At 44.4% G+C, this 19,678-nt stretch overlaps 1 protein-coding gene across 1 annotated transcript in view; it reads left to right on the top strand.

Moving 5' to 3' along the window:
• The first annotated feature begins 1,846 nt into the window (after window positions 1-1,846).
• Window positions 1,847-19,678, top strand: part of LOC117519736 (alpha-1,3-mannosyl-glycoprotein 4-beta-N-acetylglucosaminyltransferase B-like) — a 152,910-nt gene continuing 135,078 nt past the window's right edge. The window contains exon 1 of the mRNA XM_034180983.1: window positions 1,847-1,922. Within this exon, the coding sequence (XP_034036874.1) occupies window positions 1,884-1,922 (39 nt within the window). The 5' untranslated portion in view covers window positions 1,847-1,883. The remainder of the gene's footprint in view (window positions 1,923-19,678) is intronic.

Below are 19,678 nucleotides of genomic sequence, written 5' to 3'. Positions count from 1 at the left end.
AACACTTTTGGTTTTGCTCCTGTTTTGTATGAGATGAACTCAAAGATCTAAAACTTTTTCCACATACACAATATCACCATTTCCCTCAAATATTGTTCACAAACCAGTCTAAATCTGTGATAGTGAGCACTTCTCCTTTGCTGAGATAATCCATCCCACCTCACAGGTGTGCTATACCAAGATGCTGATTAGACACCATGATTAGTGCACAGGTGTGCCTTAGACTGCCCACAATAAAAGGCCACTCTGAAAAGTGCAGTTTTGTTTTATTGGGGGGGATACCAGTCAGTATCTGGTGTGACCACCATTTCAATCAATCAATCAATTTTTTTATATAGCGCCAAATCACAACAAACAGTTGCCCCAAGGCGCTTTATATTGTAAGGCAAGGCCATACAATAATTATGTAAAACCCCAACGGTCAAAACGACCCCCTGTGAGCAAGCACTTGGCTACAGTGGGAAGGAAAAAACTCCCTTTTAACAGGAAGAAACCTCCAGCAGAACCAGGCTCAGGGAGGGGCAGTCCCAGTCTGCAGAAGACTGCCCCTCCCTGAGTCTGGAAAAGGGAGTTTTTCCTTCCCACTGTAGCCAAGTGCTTGCTCACAGGGGGTCGTTTTGACTGTTGGGGTTTTACATAATTATTGTATGGCCTTGCCTTACAATATAAAGCGCCTTGGGGCAACTGTTTGTTGTGATTTGGCGCTATATAAAAAAATTGATTGATTGATTGATAACAATCCTGCAAAAGCGGGATTTGTATTGATTATTATGTAGTATAATCAGGAAAGTATTATTTATGTAACATATGCATTGATTTGTATAATGGCACTGTTTATCATGTTGATCATCTTCATTTTTATGTGGATTCCAGCGCTGGTTCATTTTGGTGTATAATTTACGCCACCTCTCGACCTGGTGTATATTTTCAGCGCAGCGTACGCCAACGACCACATTGATAAATTCCAAGTAGTGCAGCCGTTTTGGCGTACACCCCATATACACTCAAATATCGCCGTACGCACGTTGATACATGAGGCCCACTGACCCTAAAGAGATTCCCTCCTTGGCACAGTGATCTATTCAACAATTCAGTGTTACAACCAAAACTATGATACATACACTTTTCTTTCCTTTATATTTGACATCCTTGACCATGAAAACATACCACTAGAACTTGGAATCACTTTTATGTCTTTATTAGTTCAAAAGTTATTGTATAAAAACGATTTTTCGGTAATGGCGGTTTTCTTCTGGATCTAGCTCCATAACATTTGAAGCTACATCAAATCTGATGACACCTTACTGAATCAGTACAGATTCAGCTACAATTTGGTGTTAGTTGTGCATCTCTAGCTTCATTTGTCACCTCACACTGACACATTTTCTATTTTCCCTATATTTTTGCATATTCTGGATCACCAGATCCGGAATCCGGATCCGATCATCACCAAACTGTGTTGTTTGATAGAACATTTGACTATGTTACACCCTAATTTTTTTCAAGCCTTTCTGCCTTGTTTTTGTGGAGTTAGAAACTAGAATGTCAAAATTCCCCCTATCCCGCAATGGTGAAGAATCCTTTAAAAAATTCCTGGATCCGGATTGTGATCCGGATCACCACTAAAATTTAATCACTTGTTCCTCTTGTCATTTCCAACCACTCCACAAAATGTCATCAAAATCCGTTCAAAACCTTTTGAGTTATCCTGCTGACAAACAGGCAAACAGACAGACAAACAAACAAACAAACAAACGTGACCAAAAACATAACCTCCTTGGCGGAGGTAATAATGTAATAATAACTTAATAATAAGTTGTTTTTTATCTACCTTATCTGTACCTAGATGGCGAGCCAAACAGAATCTGGACTTCAGCTTCCTCATGCTCTATGCTCAAGGCAAAGGACTGTATTATGTTCAGGTAGGACTCAGTGTTTCATGTGCTGTCAACAGATATGTCCTCGGACACACCCTCTAACTCCTCCTCGGGAATCTTGAGGCATTCCTAAAACAGCTGGGAAGTATAATCCCTCCAGTGGATCCTCGGTCTTCCCCGGGCCTCCTCCCATTTGGATGGGCCTTGGGGAGACAATCAGGGGCGTCGTCATGTAGTGAAAGTATTTGCTAGACCTCACTTGGAGGCACCATAAAGATGTAATGAATTTGGTCAATTCTAGATTGACTCACACGGGAGCACCAAAATAAAATGTAATTAGGTATTGTTCAACTCCCAAATTGAATTAGACTGGCTTAGACCACATTTAATGGGTTACCAAAATAATTAACAATTTTAGGGTTTAATAATTATTATTTAATATTTAATTTACTTGGGGCACCACCTATTTGAAGCATAGGTACTTTAATTTAAACATTCATTAATTTATCAGTCTCAAATTAATTAATCAGTCTCAATTTAATTAATCAGTCTGTGGTCTGAAAGTCTGAATTCTATGATATGATTAACCAAAGGTTGAACCACAGCAGACATATTTACAATTTATTTACAATTACACAAGAAATGAACAGTTTACTGGCATTTTTGTGGACAGTGATTAAATAAGTTCATTTATGGACACAATTTGCTTCACTGATGAAACGTGGAAAGAAGAGAGATGAAGCTTAAAGACTTTAAGTAAATAAATCTGCTTAGAATTTAGTGATGAAATTTGAAGCCAGTTAATTTTCAGACAATTATTAAACAGACCTATGAATATGTTTAAAAAGAAGCCACTTTGTGTCCGTTGACAATAAACCCTTTTGCTGGAACCTTTAACGGGGTCACTAAGCTGGTCCGTTGAGAAGATAGTTCGGACGATCCGTCCATTCGTCGTTGATGTAGGTTCTGCAGTGTGCTTACTTGGGTCAGGGTTTAACTCAATGGTCTCCCCGGGTGACTTGTGTCGGTTGGCTTTACCGACAGGATTGCTGCTTGCAGTCAGGTCGTCAGCTTGCTGGACCCCAGAGGTGGAAGGCGTTTGTTGATAATGGTTTCTGGTAGCTTTTCAAAATTTGTTGGAGCTGGATTAAAAGTCTTCATGAATTTAGAAAAAAAGGTTAAACTTTAAGAGGGTTGAAAAAATTAGCCAACAGAAAAGAAGTGTCATCTTTCTGTAAATTCGCTGTTATTTTGAAAAGTTCAGCTCAGAAATTCTCTTAAAACTTCAAAAGACTTCACTTAGACCTAAAGATAATAGCTGTTATCAATTATGGCCACTCTTATCGTGGAAGAGATATCGTCTTGCAGTCTTGAGAGGTCTGGCCTTGGCGTGAGGCCATAAAAGTGGGTTCTTCAGGCCTGGGAAATTTCAAACTCTGACGTGAAGCCATTATAATGTCATGTAATTCATAGTGACCGAAAATTCACCGGGAAAAAGGCAAGGGCTCCCTTTGAAGAACTTTGAGTAACAGTTCTGCTTTTGCTGCGAAGCACAGTGTTGGACCATGGGGGGATGTCTTCATCTTATCTTAAGATCACCAGATGACTTCAGAATTTCTCGACTGGGAGTGAGCACAGTCTATCTGCAGTTCAAAACTCAGATATTTTGGTTGAGACATCATTAATGTATTTATTTAATTAGGGCGAATCAAGGCCATGGCACTACAGTCACCAGATGTCTAAACAGCCTCAGCTGGCTGGCTGCTGCTCCCCTCCAGGGGCCTCGTGTAGACAGACTTCCTACTGAAACATGGTGTATGCCAAAAGCCAGAAACTGGTGTAAGCACAAAATATTCACATGTATCAAAGTGTGCATAGGCATGAATCCACACATGTTCTAGTTGTACATCCCACTGAATGTGGAACTGAGCGCACGTGCAGAGGTACCAAACTCCTCCCTGTCCACGCCTCCATCTGAATATGCATATGTATTCAGATTGTTTGCTTGTGTCATGCTGTGTGAAGTGTGAGGTGGAGTGTGTTTGAGGACGTCCGTCATCGTCCCTGTGTTGTCTGTGTAAAAATTAAAATACTTGTAGAGGCAGAGTGTGGAAAAGATGAAAGCTGTGGCTCAGTTTTCATTCCTCCACGCTGCAGCTCGCCACAGTGTGAAGGAAAAACACAAATGAGTGCATGTGTGTGATGCGCACACACACACACACTGAAATAAGAACGTCAGATGGAGGATTTCAAAGGAGGGGATAGAGTGGAGGAATTCGACAAAAAAGTGACCGTGAAAGTGTGTGACACAGCTCTCAGCAGAGGGGTGAGAGCCCATGACAATGACACGGATCATCCCAAACTGAACTCATAAATGTTGTCATTCTACTGGTCAGACAGTAGGCTGCTCACAGTACACACAGCTGTGAAGTTTCACCCGCTGGCCCCAGCGTCTCCACGCCAGCTGCTGATGTCCACCCGACCGCCTGTGTCGTGACTGCCCCCTCCACTACTGTCCGAGTGTGGGAATGGAGTTCATTGTACCTCCTCTCTTGTTCAGTTTCAGGGTTCGTAGACAAAGGTTCACTGGTAAAACACAAAACAAATAAAGATAAATAAATAAATAACATATTTTAATGCACACACGCCCAAATGTGCCCATGCTGGTTTTCATTGGGAATAATTACACAAACTACCAAGCAGCCACCCATTGCGCACCGTGTCAGACGCACATCATATATGATGTGAATATGGAATGAAAATGTTTCCTATTAATAAAAATAAACTCATCATGTGGCGGTACCTTTATAGCAACATGTGTGCAGTTAGTATCTCTGATTACATTTGGGAAATCAGATCTCGCTGCAAAATGCACTGTAATGTTGGAATGTGATGTACCTGGATGACATTCAGATGATTACAGCTTGGCTCAAGGTTGACTGGCACACGCCTGACTGATCGGCCCTGGAATGCCTCTGTTGGCAGGAAGCCCAGGGTGGTCAGCACCTGTGTGAGCACAGACGAGCCCTGGCTCCTCGCCGTGTTGCTCTCTGAGCCGGACGCAGTTCTGCTCGCAACTCCAGTACCAGTGGCCTTGATAATCAAAATCGGTTTATCAATCAATCAATCAATCAATTTTTTTTATATAGCGCCAAATCACAACAAACAGTTGCCCCAAGGCGCTTTATATTGTAAGGCAAGGCCATACAATAATTATGTAAAACCCCAACGGTCAAAACGACCCCCTGTGAGCAAGCACTTGGCTACAGTGGGAAGGAAAAACTCCCTTTTAACAGGAAGAAACCTCCAGCAGAACCAGGCTCAGGGAGGGGCAGTCTTCTGCTGGGACTGGTTGGGGCTGAGGGAGAGAACCAGGAAAAAGACATGCTGTGGAGGGGAGCAGAGATCGATCACTAATGATTAAATGCAGAGTGGTGCATACAGATCAAAAAGAGAAAGAAACAGTGCATCATGGGAACCCCCCAGCAGTCTACGTCTATAGCAGCATAACTAAGGGATGGTTCAGGGTCACCTGATCCAGCCCTAACTATAAGCTTTAGCAAAAAGGAAAGTTTTAAGCCTAATCTTAAAAGTAGAGAGGGTGTCTGTCTCCCTGATCTGAATTGGGAGCTGGTTCCACAGGAGAGGAGCCTGAAAGCTGAAGGCTCTGCCTCCCATTCTACTCTTACAAACCCTAGGAACTACAAGTAAGCCTGCAGTCTGAGAGCGAAGCGCTCTATAGGGGTGATATGGTACTACGAGGTCCCTAAGATAAGATGGGACCTGATTATTCAAAACCTTATAAGTAAGAAGAAGAATTTTAAATTCTATTCTAGAATTAACAGGAAGCCAATGAAGAGAGGCCAGTATGGGTGAGATATGCTCTCTCATTCTAGTCCCCGTTAGTACTCTAGCTGCAGCATTTTGAATTAACTGAAGGCTTTTTAGGGAACTTTTAGGACAACCTGATAATAATGAATTACAATAGTCCAGCCTAGAGGAAATAAATGCATGAATTAGTTTTTCAGCATCACTCTGAGACAAGACCTTTCTAATTTTAGAGATATTGCGTAAATGCAAAAAAGCAGTCCTACATGTTGTGTGGGCCGCTGAAGAAGAGGTACTGCTGGCCCACCACCACCAGAGGGCACCCTGCCTGGAGTGCGGGCTCCAGGCACCAGAGGGCGCTGCCACCTCACAGGAGCAGCCGGGGTGACAGCTGTCACCTACGACAGCTGTTACCAATCATCTGATCCGCAGCGGTATATCTGCAAGACGTCATCTCCACTTCTTTGCCGAGATATCGCTCTACCAAGGAGGTAACGTATCCAGCCAATCATATTGTCTTTTGACCATAAATACTTTTTTGCCTTCACGCAGAGAGTGAGTAGAACAGCAGGAGACTGTATTGGACCCCTTTTGGATAAGTACTCACATTCCTGCACTAACAGTGTTTTCCTGACAAGAGGTGGAGGTGGTTTTTCCACCATACGTGTTGCTGGGTGCAGGCGCACCCACATCTGACTGTTTCTGTTCCTCGCCAGCAGTACCAGATCCGACAAGCGGAGGCAGTGGCCACCTGGGAGTTCGGGACTTGGCGGCTCCAGTATTCCCAGGGTTCGGTGACGGAGGAAATCGTGTGGTTCCGGTTCTGCTTTGGACAGACGTCTCCTATCTTCGAGCCTGCCCACATGACACCTTTGTGATTCGACTTTATTGTCTATTATTGTAATCGGTTGTGTTTGTTGTGCTTATTTCACAACAGTAAAAGTGCTATTTGACTTCCTCCATTGTCCGTTCATTTGCGCACCCTGTTGTGGGTCTGTGTTCCTACACTTTCCCAACACTACATATTTGTTTAATATGCGCTTTGAATGACATATCCTGATCAAAAATGACTCCAAGATTTCTCACAGTATTACTAGAGGTCAGGGTAATGCCATCCAGAGTAAGGATCTGGTTAGACACCATGTTTCTAAGATTTGTGGGGCCAAGTACAATAACTTCAGTTTTATCTGAGTTTAAAAGCAGGAAATTAGAGGTCATCCATGTCTTTATGTCTGTAAGACAATCCTGCAGTTTAGCTAATTGGTGTGTGTCCTCTGGCTTCATGGATAGATAAAGCTGGGTATCATCTGCGTAACAATGAAAATTTAAGCAATACCGTCTAATAATACTGCCTAAGGGAAGCATGTATAAAGTGAATAAAATTGGTCCTAGCACAGAACCTTGTGGAACTCCATAATGAACTTTAGTCTGTGAAGAAGATTCCCCATTTACATGAACAAATTGTAATCTATTAGACAAATATGATTCAAACCACTACAGCGCAGTACCTTTAATACCTATGGCATGCTCTAATCTCTGTAATAAAATTTTATGGTCAACAGTATCAAAAGCAGCACTGAGGTCTAACAGAACAAGCACAGAGATGAGTCCACTGTCCGAGGCCATAAGAAGATCATTTCTAACCTTCACTAATGCTGTTTCTGTACTATGATGAATTCTAAAACCTGACTGAAACTCTTCAAATAGACCATTCCTCTGCAGATGATCAGTTAGCTGTTTTACAACTACCCTTTCAAGAATTTTTGAGAGAAAAGGAAGGTTGGAGATTGGCCTATAATTAGCTAAGATAGCTGGGTCAAGTGATGGCTTTTTAAGTAATGGTTTAATTACTGCCACCTTAAAAGCCTGTGGTACATAGCCAACTAACAAAGATAGATTGATCATATTTAAGATCGAAGCATTAAATAATGGTAGGGCTTCCTTGAGCAGCCTGGTAGGAATGGGGTCTATTAAACATGATGGTTTGGATGAAGTAACTAATGAAAATAACTCAGACAGAACAATCGGAGAGAAAGAGTCTAACCAAATACCGGCATCACTGAAAGCAGCCAAAGATAACGATACGTCTTTGGGATGGTTATGAGTAATTTTTTCTCTAATAGTTAAAATTTTGTTAGCAAAGAAAGTCATGAAGTCATTACTAGTTAAAGTTAATGGAATACTCAGCTCAATAGAGCTCTGACTCTTTGTCAGCCTGGCTACAGTGCTGAAAAGAAACCTGGGGTTGTTCTTATTTTCTTCAATTAGTGATGAGTAGAAAGATGTCCTAGCTTTACGGAGGGCTTTTTTATAGAGCAACAGACTCTTTTTCCAGGCTAAGTGAAGATCTTCTAAATTAGTGAGATGCCATTTCCTCTCCAACTTACGGGTTATCTGCTTTAAGCTACGAGTTTGTGAGTTATACCACGGAGCCAGGCACTTCTGATTTAAAGCTCTCTTTTTTAGAGGAGCTACAGCATCCAAAGTTGTCTTCAATGAGGATGTAAAACTACTGACGAGATACTCTAACTCCCTTACAGAGTTTAGGTAGCTACTCTGCACTGTGTTGGTATATGGCATTAGAGAACATAAAGAAGGAATCATATCCTTAAACCTAGTTACAGCGCTTTCTGAAAGACTTCTAGTGTAATGAAACTTAATCCCCACTGCTGGGTAGTCCATCAGAGTAAATGTAAATGTTATTAAGAAATGATCAGACAGAAGGGAGTTTTCAGGGAATACTGTTAAGTCTTCTATTTCCATACCATAAGTCAGAACAAGATCTAAGATATGATTAAAGTGGTGGGTGGACTCATTTACTTTTGAGCAAAGCCAATAGAGTCTAATAATAGATTAAATGCAGTGTTGAGGCTGTCATTCTCAGCATCTGTGTGGATGTTAAAATCGCCCACTATAATTATCTGTGACCCAGACATGTCACTCTGCCTGAACACACCCAGACACGTCCTGTTGCCTGATTACACACAGACACGCCCCTCTGCCTGAAAACACTCAGACACGCTCCTCTGCCTGAACACACCCAGACACATCCCTCTGTCTTAACACATACAGACACCCAGACACGTCTCTCTGCCTGAACACACCCAGACACGCTCCGTTGCCTGAACACACCCAAACACACTCGCTGCCTGAACACACCCAGACACGCATGACTGCCTAAACACACCCAGACACACCCGCTGTCTGAACACACCCAGATACGCCCCACTGTCTGAACACACCGAGACACCCCCTCTGCCTGAAGACACACAGACATGCTCTTCTGCCTGAACACACCCAGACACGCCCCTCTTCCTGAACACACCGAGACACGCCTGGCTGCCTGAACAAACCCAGATGCACCCCACTACCTGAACACACCCAGACATGTAGCTCTGCCTGAACACACCCAAACACACTCGCTGCCTGAACACACCAAGACACGCTGCTATGCCTGAGCACACCCAGACATGCCCGTGTGCCTTAACACACCCAGACGCGGCCAAAGCCTGAGCACACCCAGACACGTCCCTGTGCCTGAATCCACCCAGACGCGCCCCTCTGTCTGAACGCAACCAGACACACCTGTTGCCTGAACACACCCAGACACACCCCACTACCTGAACACACCCAGACGTGCCCCTCTGTGTGAACACACCCAGACACACCCCACTACCTGAACACACCCAGACATGTAGCTCTGCCTGAACACACCCAGATACGCCCCTGTGCCTGAACACACCCAGGCGTGTCCCTTTGTCTGAACACACACAAACACCCAGACATGTCCCTCTGCCTAAACACACCCATACACGCCCCTCTGCCTGAACACACCCAGACATGCCCCTCTGCCTGAGCACACCCAGACACGCTACGCTGCCTGAACACACCCAAACACACACGCTGCATGAACACACCCAGACACGCTCCTCTACCTGAACACACACAGACACCCAGAAACACTCCTCTACCTGAACACACACAGACACCCAGACACACCCCGCTGCCTGAACACACCCAGACATGCCCCTCTGCCTGAGCACACCCAGACACACCCCGCTGCCTGAACACTCTCAGACACACCCGTTGCCTGAACACACCCAGACACCCCCTGCTGCCTGAACACACCCAGACACGTCGCTCTTCCTGAACACACCCAGACACGCCCCTCTGCCTGAGCATACACAGACACGCCCTCTGCCTGAACACACCCAGACACGCCCCTCTGTCTGAACGCAACCAGACACACCTGCTGTCTGAACACAACCAGATACGCCCCTCTGCCTGAACACACCCAGACATGCTCTTCTGCATGAACACACCCAGACACGTCCTTCTGTCTGAACACACCGACACGTCCCTCTGTCTGAACACACTGACACGTCCCTCTGCCTGAACACACCCAGACACGCTCCTCTTCCTGAACACACCCGGACACGTCCCTCTGCCTGAACACACCCATGCGCGTCCCTCTGCCTGAACACACTCAGACACGCCCCTCTGCCTGAACACACCCAGACATGTTCTGCTGCCTGAACACACCCAGACACGTCCCTCTGCCTTAACACATACAGACACCCAGACACGTCTCTCTGCCTGAACACACCCAGACACGCCCCACTGTCTGAACACACCGAGACACCCCCTCTGCCTGAACACACCCAAACACACTCCGTTGCCTGAACACACCCAAACACACTCGCTGCCTGAACACACCCAGACACGCCCCACTGCCTGAACACACCCAAACACACCCGCTGTCTGAACACACCCAGATACGCCCCACTGTCTGAACACACCGAGACACGCCCTCTGCCTGAACACACCCAGACACGCTCCGTTGCCTGAACACACCCAAACACACTCGCTGCCTGAACACACCCAGACACGCCCCTCTGACTGAACACACCCAGACACGCCCTCTGCCTGAGCACACCCAGACACGCCCCTCTGCCTGAACACACCCAGACACGCTCCGCTGCCTGAACACACCCAGACACACCCGTTGCCTAAGATATGATTAAAGTGGTGGGTGGACTCATTTACATTTTGAGCAAAGCCAGTAGAGTCTAATAATAGATTAAATGCAGTGTTGAGGCTGTCATTCTCAGCATCTGTGTGGATGTTAAAATCGCCCACTATAATTATCTTATCTGAGCTAAGCACTAAGTCAGACAAAAGGTCTGAAAATTCACAGAGAAACTCACAGTAATGACCAGGTGGACGATAGATAATAACAAATAAAACTGTTTTTGGGACTTCCAATTTGGATGGACAAGACTAAGAGTCAAGCTTTCAAATGAATTAAAGCTCTGTCTGGGTTTTTGATTATTCATCCTGCTGTAACCAGGTTTCTGTAAGGCAGAATAAATCAATATGTTGATCAATTATTATATCATTTACCAACAGGGACTTAGAAGAGAGAGACCTAATGTTTAATAGACCACATTTAACTGTTTTAGTCTGTGGTGCAGTTGAAGGTGCTATATTATTTTTTCTTTTGAATTTTTATGCTTAAATAGATTTTTTGCTGGTTATTGGTGGTCTGGGAGCAGGCACCGTCTCTACGGGGATGGGGCAACGAGGGGATGGCAGGGGGAGAGAAGCTGCAGAGAGGTGTGTAAGACTACAACTCTGCTTCCTGGTCCCAACCCTGGATAGTCACGGTTTGGAGGATTTAAGAAAATTGGCCAGATTTCTAGAAATGAGAGCTGCTCCATCCAAAGTGGGATGGATGCCGTCTCTCCTAACAAGACCAGGTTTTCCCCAGAAGCTTTGCCAATTATCTATGAAGCCCACCTCATTTTTTTGGACACCACTCAGACAGCCAGCAATTCAAGGAGAACATGCGGCTAAACATGTCACTCCCGGTCCGATTGGGGAGGGGCCCAGAGAAAACTACAGAGTCCGACATTGTTTTTGCAAAGTTACACACCGATTCAATGTTAATTTTAGTGACCTCCGATTGGCGTAACCGGGTGTCATTACTGCCGACGTGAATTACAATCTTACCAAATTTACGCTTAGCCTTAGCCAGCAGTTTCAAATTTCCTTCAATGTCGCCTGCTCTGGCCCCCGGAAGACAATTGACTATGGTTGCTGGTGTCGCTAACTTCACATTTCTCAAAACAGAGTCGCCAATAACCAGAGTTTGATCCTCGGCGGGTGTGTTGCCGAGTGGGGAAAACGGTTAGAAATGTGAACTGGTTGGCGGTGTACACGGGGCTTCTGTTTAGGACTACACTTCCTCCTCACAGTCACCCAGTCGGCCTGCTTTCCCGGCTACTCGGGATCTGCCAGAGGGGAACTAACGGCGGCTAAGCTACCTTGGTCCGCACCGACTACAGGGGCCTGGCTAGCTGTAGAATTTTCCACGGTGCGGAGCCGAGTCTCCAATTCGCCCAGCCTGGCCTCCAAAGCTACGAATAAGCTACACTTATTACAAGTACCGTTACTGCTAAAGGAGGCCGAGAAATAACTAAACATTTCACACCCAGAGCAGAAAAGTGCGGGAGAGACAGGAGAAGCCGCCATGCTAAATCGGCTAAGAGCTAGTAGCTGCACTAAGCTAGCGGATTCCTAAAAACACGCAAAGTGAATAATGTGTAAATAATTTAGAGGTGCTTCAGCAGAGGGAGTGCTTTAGTTAAGGCACGTGAAGATTACACTGGGAAACAAATCGTTATCTAGATAACTAGATCAATCTAACTGCGCAGATTAAACAGCTAACAGATACAGCAAAACACCGCTGTGCTCCGGAACAGGAAGTGATACAATACCGCAGTGAGAGCCAACCACCAGTAGAGGCAAGCAAGTTTATGAGTCAATTATTGTCATTTGGACATAAATCCTTGTGTTCCCTGAATACTCTCTCACGTCTGATCGCACCATTTACAACGTCCTCTAACAACGTTAACGCAGCCACTGTTAGCACCATTTTACACATCACTTTGCGCATGCTTTTATATCCACCCATATAACTGCAAACATGTGGGTGTGTTAATTGTTCATCAGTGTGTCTCTGATGTGCACATCACTCTGATGACTTCATGTTTTCACACTGTTAACGGTTCCCAGCATCACCTCTATGTGTCGACAGAGGAACAATAGCTGTAGAAACATGAGTACGCCAGCCAGGATTTGTGCATGATGCACCGCACATTTCCATGGTCATTAGCATGGAGACAGATGTACGCCAGGTGTTTGTGTGTACACAGCCTTTGGACATGAGGCCCCTGGTCCTTTCTGGATATTCAAGTTTCCTGCCTGAGTCCCTGAGTGTCAGTCCACATATCCAGTGGAAAAAACCTTGTTTCCACTCCTTGTATCTGGAATCTTGTTCTTTTGGTCATTACCTCATAGATGAGGATAGAAACATAAATTGACTGGTAAATGAAGAGACTCTCCTTCCGTCTGCTGTTTCCTCACCACGACGTCTGTCCAACCATCTGTCCCTTCTGACACGGCTGCAATTTTTCAGGGTTCGCCAATTTGGCCTGTTTCAGCCTGATTCGCCCAACTTTGTGTTATGTATGAAGGGGTAACAGGTAACAGGTTACTTTATTTACGAGGTCTATTAGAAAAGTATCCGACCTTATTATTTTTTTCAAAAACCATATGGATTTGAATCACGTGTGATTACATCAGACATGCTTGAACCCTCGTGGGCATGCGAGAGTTTTTCATGCCTGTCAGTTACGTCATTCGCCTGTGGGCAGTCTTTGAGTGAGGAGTCGTCCACCCTCCTCGTCGATTTTTTCATTGTTTAGGAATGGCTCAGAGGACTGCTGCTTTGTTTGATCAAAATTTTTCAAAAAATGTAAGGCACAACTGAGTGGACACCATTCGATAAATTCAGCTGGTTTTCGGTAAAAATTTTAACGGCTGATGAGAGATTTTTGGTCTGGTAGTGTCGCCGTAAGGACGGCCCACGGCGCCTGACGGCGATCTGCGCTTCGAGGTGGCAGCGTCTCGCCGTTTCAAGTTGAAAACTTCCACATTTCAGGCTCTGTTGACCCAGTAAGTCGTCAGAGAACAGAGAACTTTCAGAAGAAGTCGGCATGAGGAGTTTATTCGTGCGGGCAGAGTCGCATGTCGGGCCGGACCCGACCGCGGGGGGTCGCGACAGGAAAAACATCGTTGGAAACCTTAACGGGCAAGTTGGAACATGCCCAAGCTGTTAAACAATTTCTCAGTTACTCACTTGTTGAAAGCCATAAAAGCTGCCTGAATTTTACAAGTGGTTTTCAACACGGAGGTGTTTTTGCTGTCGCGGCACACACAGATTCGCCGAGTCATCACGGAAACGACTCGGTGAATTTGCGCGCATGTCTTTCATTAAAAAATGTCCTTAAACAGTGGAATGTCTGCATAAAGTCCTCATGCCGGTCTCTTCTGAATCTTCTCTGTTCTCTCACGACGTCCTGGGTGAATTAAGCCTTAAATTAGGATGTTTTCAGGTCGAAACAGGCCGACGACGGCGCCTGGAAGCGCTGCAGGACGTCCCGCTCCGTGGGAAGTCCTTACACCGACAGAAACACCCCATAATCTCTCATCAGCCGCTAAACTTTTCACCGAAAACCAGGTTAATTTCTCGAATAGTGTCCACTCGGATATTCCTCACAGGTCCAGCAAAAATTTTGATAAAGTAACGCGCACTGTCTTGAGCAGCGTGTGAAACAAAGGAATTCAGCCGAGAGGGTGGGACCACATCTCACTCAAGGCCTGCCCACAGGGAAATGACGTCACCGACACGCGTGAAAAAACTCACGCATGCACACGAGGGTTCAAGCATGATTGGTGTAATCGCACGTCATTCAAATCCATATAGTTAAAAAAAATAATAAAAGGGTCAGTTTATTACCTAATAGACCTCGTATACCCGTAGGTAGATTTGGTTGCAGCCAGTGAGGTAAACATCCACCATCCAAGCCACATACAGGAAACACACTGTTACAACACATATTTCACATAAAATTATGTTTACAGATGAAATACCATTAAAAATAATTAAAAGTAACTAAATAAAAGTAAAAATGCTTAAGGTTCCAACAAGTCTGGGACATTTAAAAAGAACAAATCAGTAATAATCCATGTGCATTAGCTGCTACTGCTTATTCAGTTCAACGATAGCAGCGGGAACAAAGCTGTTTCTGTTCCGCTTTGTTCTACACCTCAGGACTAAAAACCTCCGTCCAGAGGGAAGAAGCTTAAAATTGCTGTGCAAAGGCTGGGAGCCGTCCTTTACAAATAGAATAAGCAATTTGATGTCATTATTTCTTGTACAGGGACGCTGGAGCGAGCTGTGGGTTAACCTCAGTTGGGTTCTGATTATTTGCACGTTCACAGAGAGTTGTAGTTCTGGTTTCCAATGTGTTTCTCTAGACACTTCCGCTTTTTGCTTTTTTCATAGGAAATGATGAAACCATGTGAGTATGCCTTACATGTCTCCCAGAAAATAGACGGGGATATCTCCGCTGTATTATTTCTAATAGAAAATATCTGGAGCTCAGTTTAGAAATAAGAAATAAAATGTGGGTCATTTATCAAATGTGTATTAAATCACCATCTTTCGAACATTGTTGTGCCTCCCCATGTATAATTTTAAATGAACTGGAGCATGGTAAAAATGCTCAACTGTGAGGCAACACAGCCCATCTAGAAGTGTGTGATTTGAAAAACTGGTTATGGGTCATCATCAGCCATCATCCAGATATCAAAGATTCATTGTCCGTCTGGTGGAAATTTTCCATATATTTCAGTGATTCAAACTTTTCGAAATTCATATGTTGCCCTGCCAGGGTCAAATTCCGGAGGAGTAGGGAAATTGAAATTTTTACTATTAAAGTGTACTTACTTACGCCTTCCTTTTACTCACCGTCTGCCCCAGCTTTGATTTATTAGTTGTTTTATTTTTGTCACCTGTTTATTCTCTGTTCTAGTTTGCTTTGTTACTTTGTTACCTTTCATACTTTGGCCATGGTTCAGTTCCGTTCTTGTTTTGCTCAGTCAGTCTGTGCTTTCATTGTTTATCATTTAGTTATCATTTGTTCATTTTGCTGTTCTCATTTCTGATATCTGTTGTGCTTTAATGTCGGGTTTTGTTTATCACTTGGTCTCTGTTTGACTTAGAGCTTGTTTTGCCACTTTGTTTTCTTAGTCAGTTCCAGTTTAGTTTTGTCTTAGTGTTTATTTTCTTATGGTTCTCTTTCCAGTTCTTAGGTTCATGCTCTGCTCAGTCCTGTTCATATTAGTATTGTATTCTGCCCTTGGTTCTGTGTTAATCTTTGTTCTCGATTTTTTTCCTCACTCCTTTTGTTCGTGTTTTCACTCCATGCCTCTGCACCTGCTCTTGTGTCTTCATCTCTCACTGTGACTCTTTCTGCTTAGTGTTTCCATCCACTCTTGCTCTTTGCACCTGTTCGCGTGTATTCCTTCCTCACTATCTTGCACCACGCACAACCTTTGTCCTCCGCCCACGCCCCCTTTCTAGATTGTTCACTTGCATGTGCACCTTGTTAACACCTGCCTATTTAAGCTCCTCCCAGCCACCAGTGCTTTGCCAGTTTGTTGTCTCCATACACATTCCAGCTCTTGATTCGGTCCTGTTTTGTCTTGCGTGTACCTTGAACCTGCTTTGTATTTTTGACCAGGTGCTTTTGCCTCAGCCCTGATATCTGTGCTGGCTCATGCCAACACAAAGAAAACGTGGCTTCGCTGCAGGAGTGTCTTTCTGGTCATCCAGATGCTCTTGCAGCGAGGCCATGGTTTCTTTGTAGGGGAGGTGATGGCCTACTGGTTAAAGCGTTGGACTTGAGACCAGAGGATCCTCAGTTCAAATCCCAGCCTGACAGGAAAATCACTAAGGGCCCTGGGCAAGGTCCTTAATCCCCTAGTTGCTCCCGGTGTGTAGTACGTTCCTTGCATGGCAGCAGCTCAACATCGGGGTAAATGTGAGTCATTGATGTGTAAAGCGCTATATAAATGCAGTCCATTTTTTCTTCCAGGTGTGAAACGCACTGCTCCATCTCAACATTTGTGTCCTCCACTGCTGAAATACGTTGTTCAGCTCCGTCCACACACTTGGTCATGTCTCGCAGTTCATTCACCATGTTTCCAGTTTCACCTAGGAAGGAGTCAAACTTGGCTACCACGTCTAGACATATTTGATGATATTGTGGCCGTGGCCTTGGACATCGCTGGGTCTAATTGATCAGTCGCTGTTGTTTTGGTGCCACATCTTGTGTTTTGCTAGGGTGGTGTTCTTGTCCTGGAGCTTCTTAGCAGATTTAGCAGGCATTTTGTCTGACGTTTTGCCCCAGAAATGCTCTAAAGACATCATATAAACTACTAACTGTTTTTTGAGCCAGTATGAGCTGTATCAGATACAGTGGAGAAAATAAGTACTCGACCCCCTGTCAGTTTTGCTGGTTTTCCCACCTACAAAGAATGGACAGATCTGTAATTTTTTATCATAGGTATACTTCAACTGTGAGAGACAGAATCTAAAAAAAAAAAAATCCAGAAAAAGATTTTTAAATAATTAATTTGTATTTTATTGCATGAAATAAGTATTTGAACCCCTACCAACCAGTAAGAATTCTGTCTCACACAGACCTGTTAATTTTTCTTTAAGAAGCCCTCTTATTCTGCACTCTTTACCTGTATTAATTACACCTGTTTGAACTTGTTACCTGTATAAAAGACACCTGTTCACACACTCAATCAATCACACTCCAACCTGTCCACCATAGCCAAGACCAAAGAGCTGTCTAAGGACACCAGGGACAAAACTGTAGACCTGCACAAGGCTGGGATGGACTACAGGACAACAGGCAAGCAGCTTGGTAGAAGACAACAACTGTTATGATTATTTATTAGAAAGTGGAAGAAACACAAGATGACTGTCAATCTCCCTCGGTCTGGGATTCCATGCAAGATCTCACTTGTGGGGTAAAGATGATTCGAGGAAAGCTCAGAACCACACAGGAGGACCTGGTCAATGACCTGAAGAGAGCTGGGACCACAGTCACAAAGATTACATTAGTAATACATGATGCTGTCATGGTTTAAAATCCTGCAGGGCAGCAAGGTCCCCCTGCTCAAGCCAGTACATGTCCAGGCCCGTTTGAAGTTCACCAGTGACCATCTGGATGATCCAGAGGAGGCATGGGAGAAGGTCATGTGGTCAGATGAGACCAGAATAGAGCTTTTTGGCATCAACTCCACTTAACTATGTTACGTGAAACATGGGGGTGGAAACATCATACTCTGGGGGTGCTCTTCTGCAAAGGGGGACAAGACGACTGCACTGTATGGAAGGGAGGATGAATGGGGTCATGTATTGATAGATTTTGGCAAACAACCTCCTTCCCTCAGTAAGCGCATTGAAGATGGGTCATGGCTGGTTTTCCAGCATGACAATGACCCCAAACACACAGCCAGAGCAACTAAGGAGGGGCTCCGTAAGAAGCATTTCAGGGTCCTGGAGTGCCTGGCCAGTCTCCAGACCTGAACTCAATAGAAAATCTTTGGATGGAGCTGAAACTCCAAACCTGAAAGATCTACAGAAGATCTGTATATAGGAGTGGACCAAAATCCCTGCTGCAGTGTGTGAAAACCTGGTGAAAAACTACAGGAAACGTTTGACCTCTGTAATTGCAAACAAGGCTACTGTACCAAATATTAACATTGATTTTCATAGGTGTTCAAATATACTCAACAAAAATATAAACGCAACACTTTTGGTTTTGCTCCTGTTTTGTATGAGATGAACTCAAGATCTAAAAACTTTTTCCACATACACAATATCACCATTTCCCTCAATATTGTTCACAAACCAGTCTAAATCTGTGATAGTGAGCACTTCTCCTTTGCTGAGATAATCCATCCCACCTCACAGGTGTGCTATAACCAAGATGCTGATTAGACACCATGATTAGTGCACAGGTGTGCCTTAGACTGCCACAATAAAAGGCCCTCTGAAAAGTGCAGTTTGTTTTATTGGGGGGGGGATACCAGTCAGTATCTGGTGTGACCACCATTTTCAATCAATCAAAGTGCAGTTTGTTTTATTGGGGGGGATACCAGTCAGTATCTGGTGTGACCACCATTTCAATCAATCAATCAATTTTTTTATATAGCGCCAATCACAACAAACAGTTGCCCCAAGGCGCTTTATATTGTAAGGCAAGGCATACAATATTATGTAAAACCCCAACGGTCAAAACGACCCCCTGTGAGCAAGCACTTGGCTACAGTGGGAAGGAAAAAAACTCCCTTTTAACAGGAAGAAAACCTCAAGCAGAACCAGGCTCAGGGAGGGGCAGTCTTCTGCTGGGACTGGTTGGGGCTGAGGGAGAGAACAAGGAAAAAGACATGCTGTGGAGGGGAGCAGAGATCGATCACTAATGATTAAATGCAGAGTGGTGCATACAGAGCAAAAAGAGAAAGAAACAGTGCATCATGGGAACCCCCAAGCAGTCTACGTCTATAGCAGCATAACTAAGGGATGGTTCAGGGTCACCTGATCCAGCCCTAACTATAAGCTTTAGCAAAAGGAAAGTTTTAAGCCTAATCTTAAAAGTAGAGAGGGTGTCTGTCTCCCTGATCTGAATTGGGAGCTGGTTCCACAGGAGAGGAGCCTGAAAGCTGAAGGCTCTGCCTCCCATCTACTCTTACAAACCCTAGGAACTACAAGTAAGCCTGCAGTCTGAGAGCGAAGCGCTCTATTGGGGTGATATGGTACTACGAGGTCCCTAAGATAAGATGGGACCTGATTATTCAAACCTATAAGTAAGAAGAAGATTTTAAATTCTATTCTAGAATTAACAGGAAGCCAATGAAGAGAGGCCAATATGGGTGAGATATGCTCTCTCCTTCTAGTCCCCGTCAGTACTCTAGCTGCAGCATTTTGAATTAACTGAAGGCTTTTTAGGGAACTTTTAGGACAACCTGATAATAATGAATTACAA

Source organism: Thalassophryne amazonica, chromosome 11, assembly GCF_902500255.1.
Source record: "Thalassophryne amazonica chromosome 11, fThaAma1.1, whole genome shotgun sequence".
Lineage (NCBI taxonomy): Eukaryota > Metazoa > Chordata > Actinopteri > Batrachoidiformes > Batrachoididae > Thalassophryne > Thalassophryne amazonica.
This window is presented reverse-complemented; position numbering and strand designations above follow the sequence as displayed.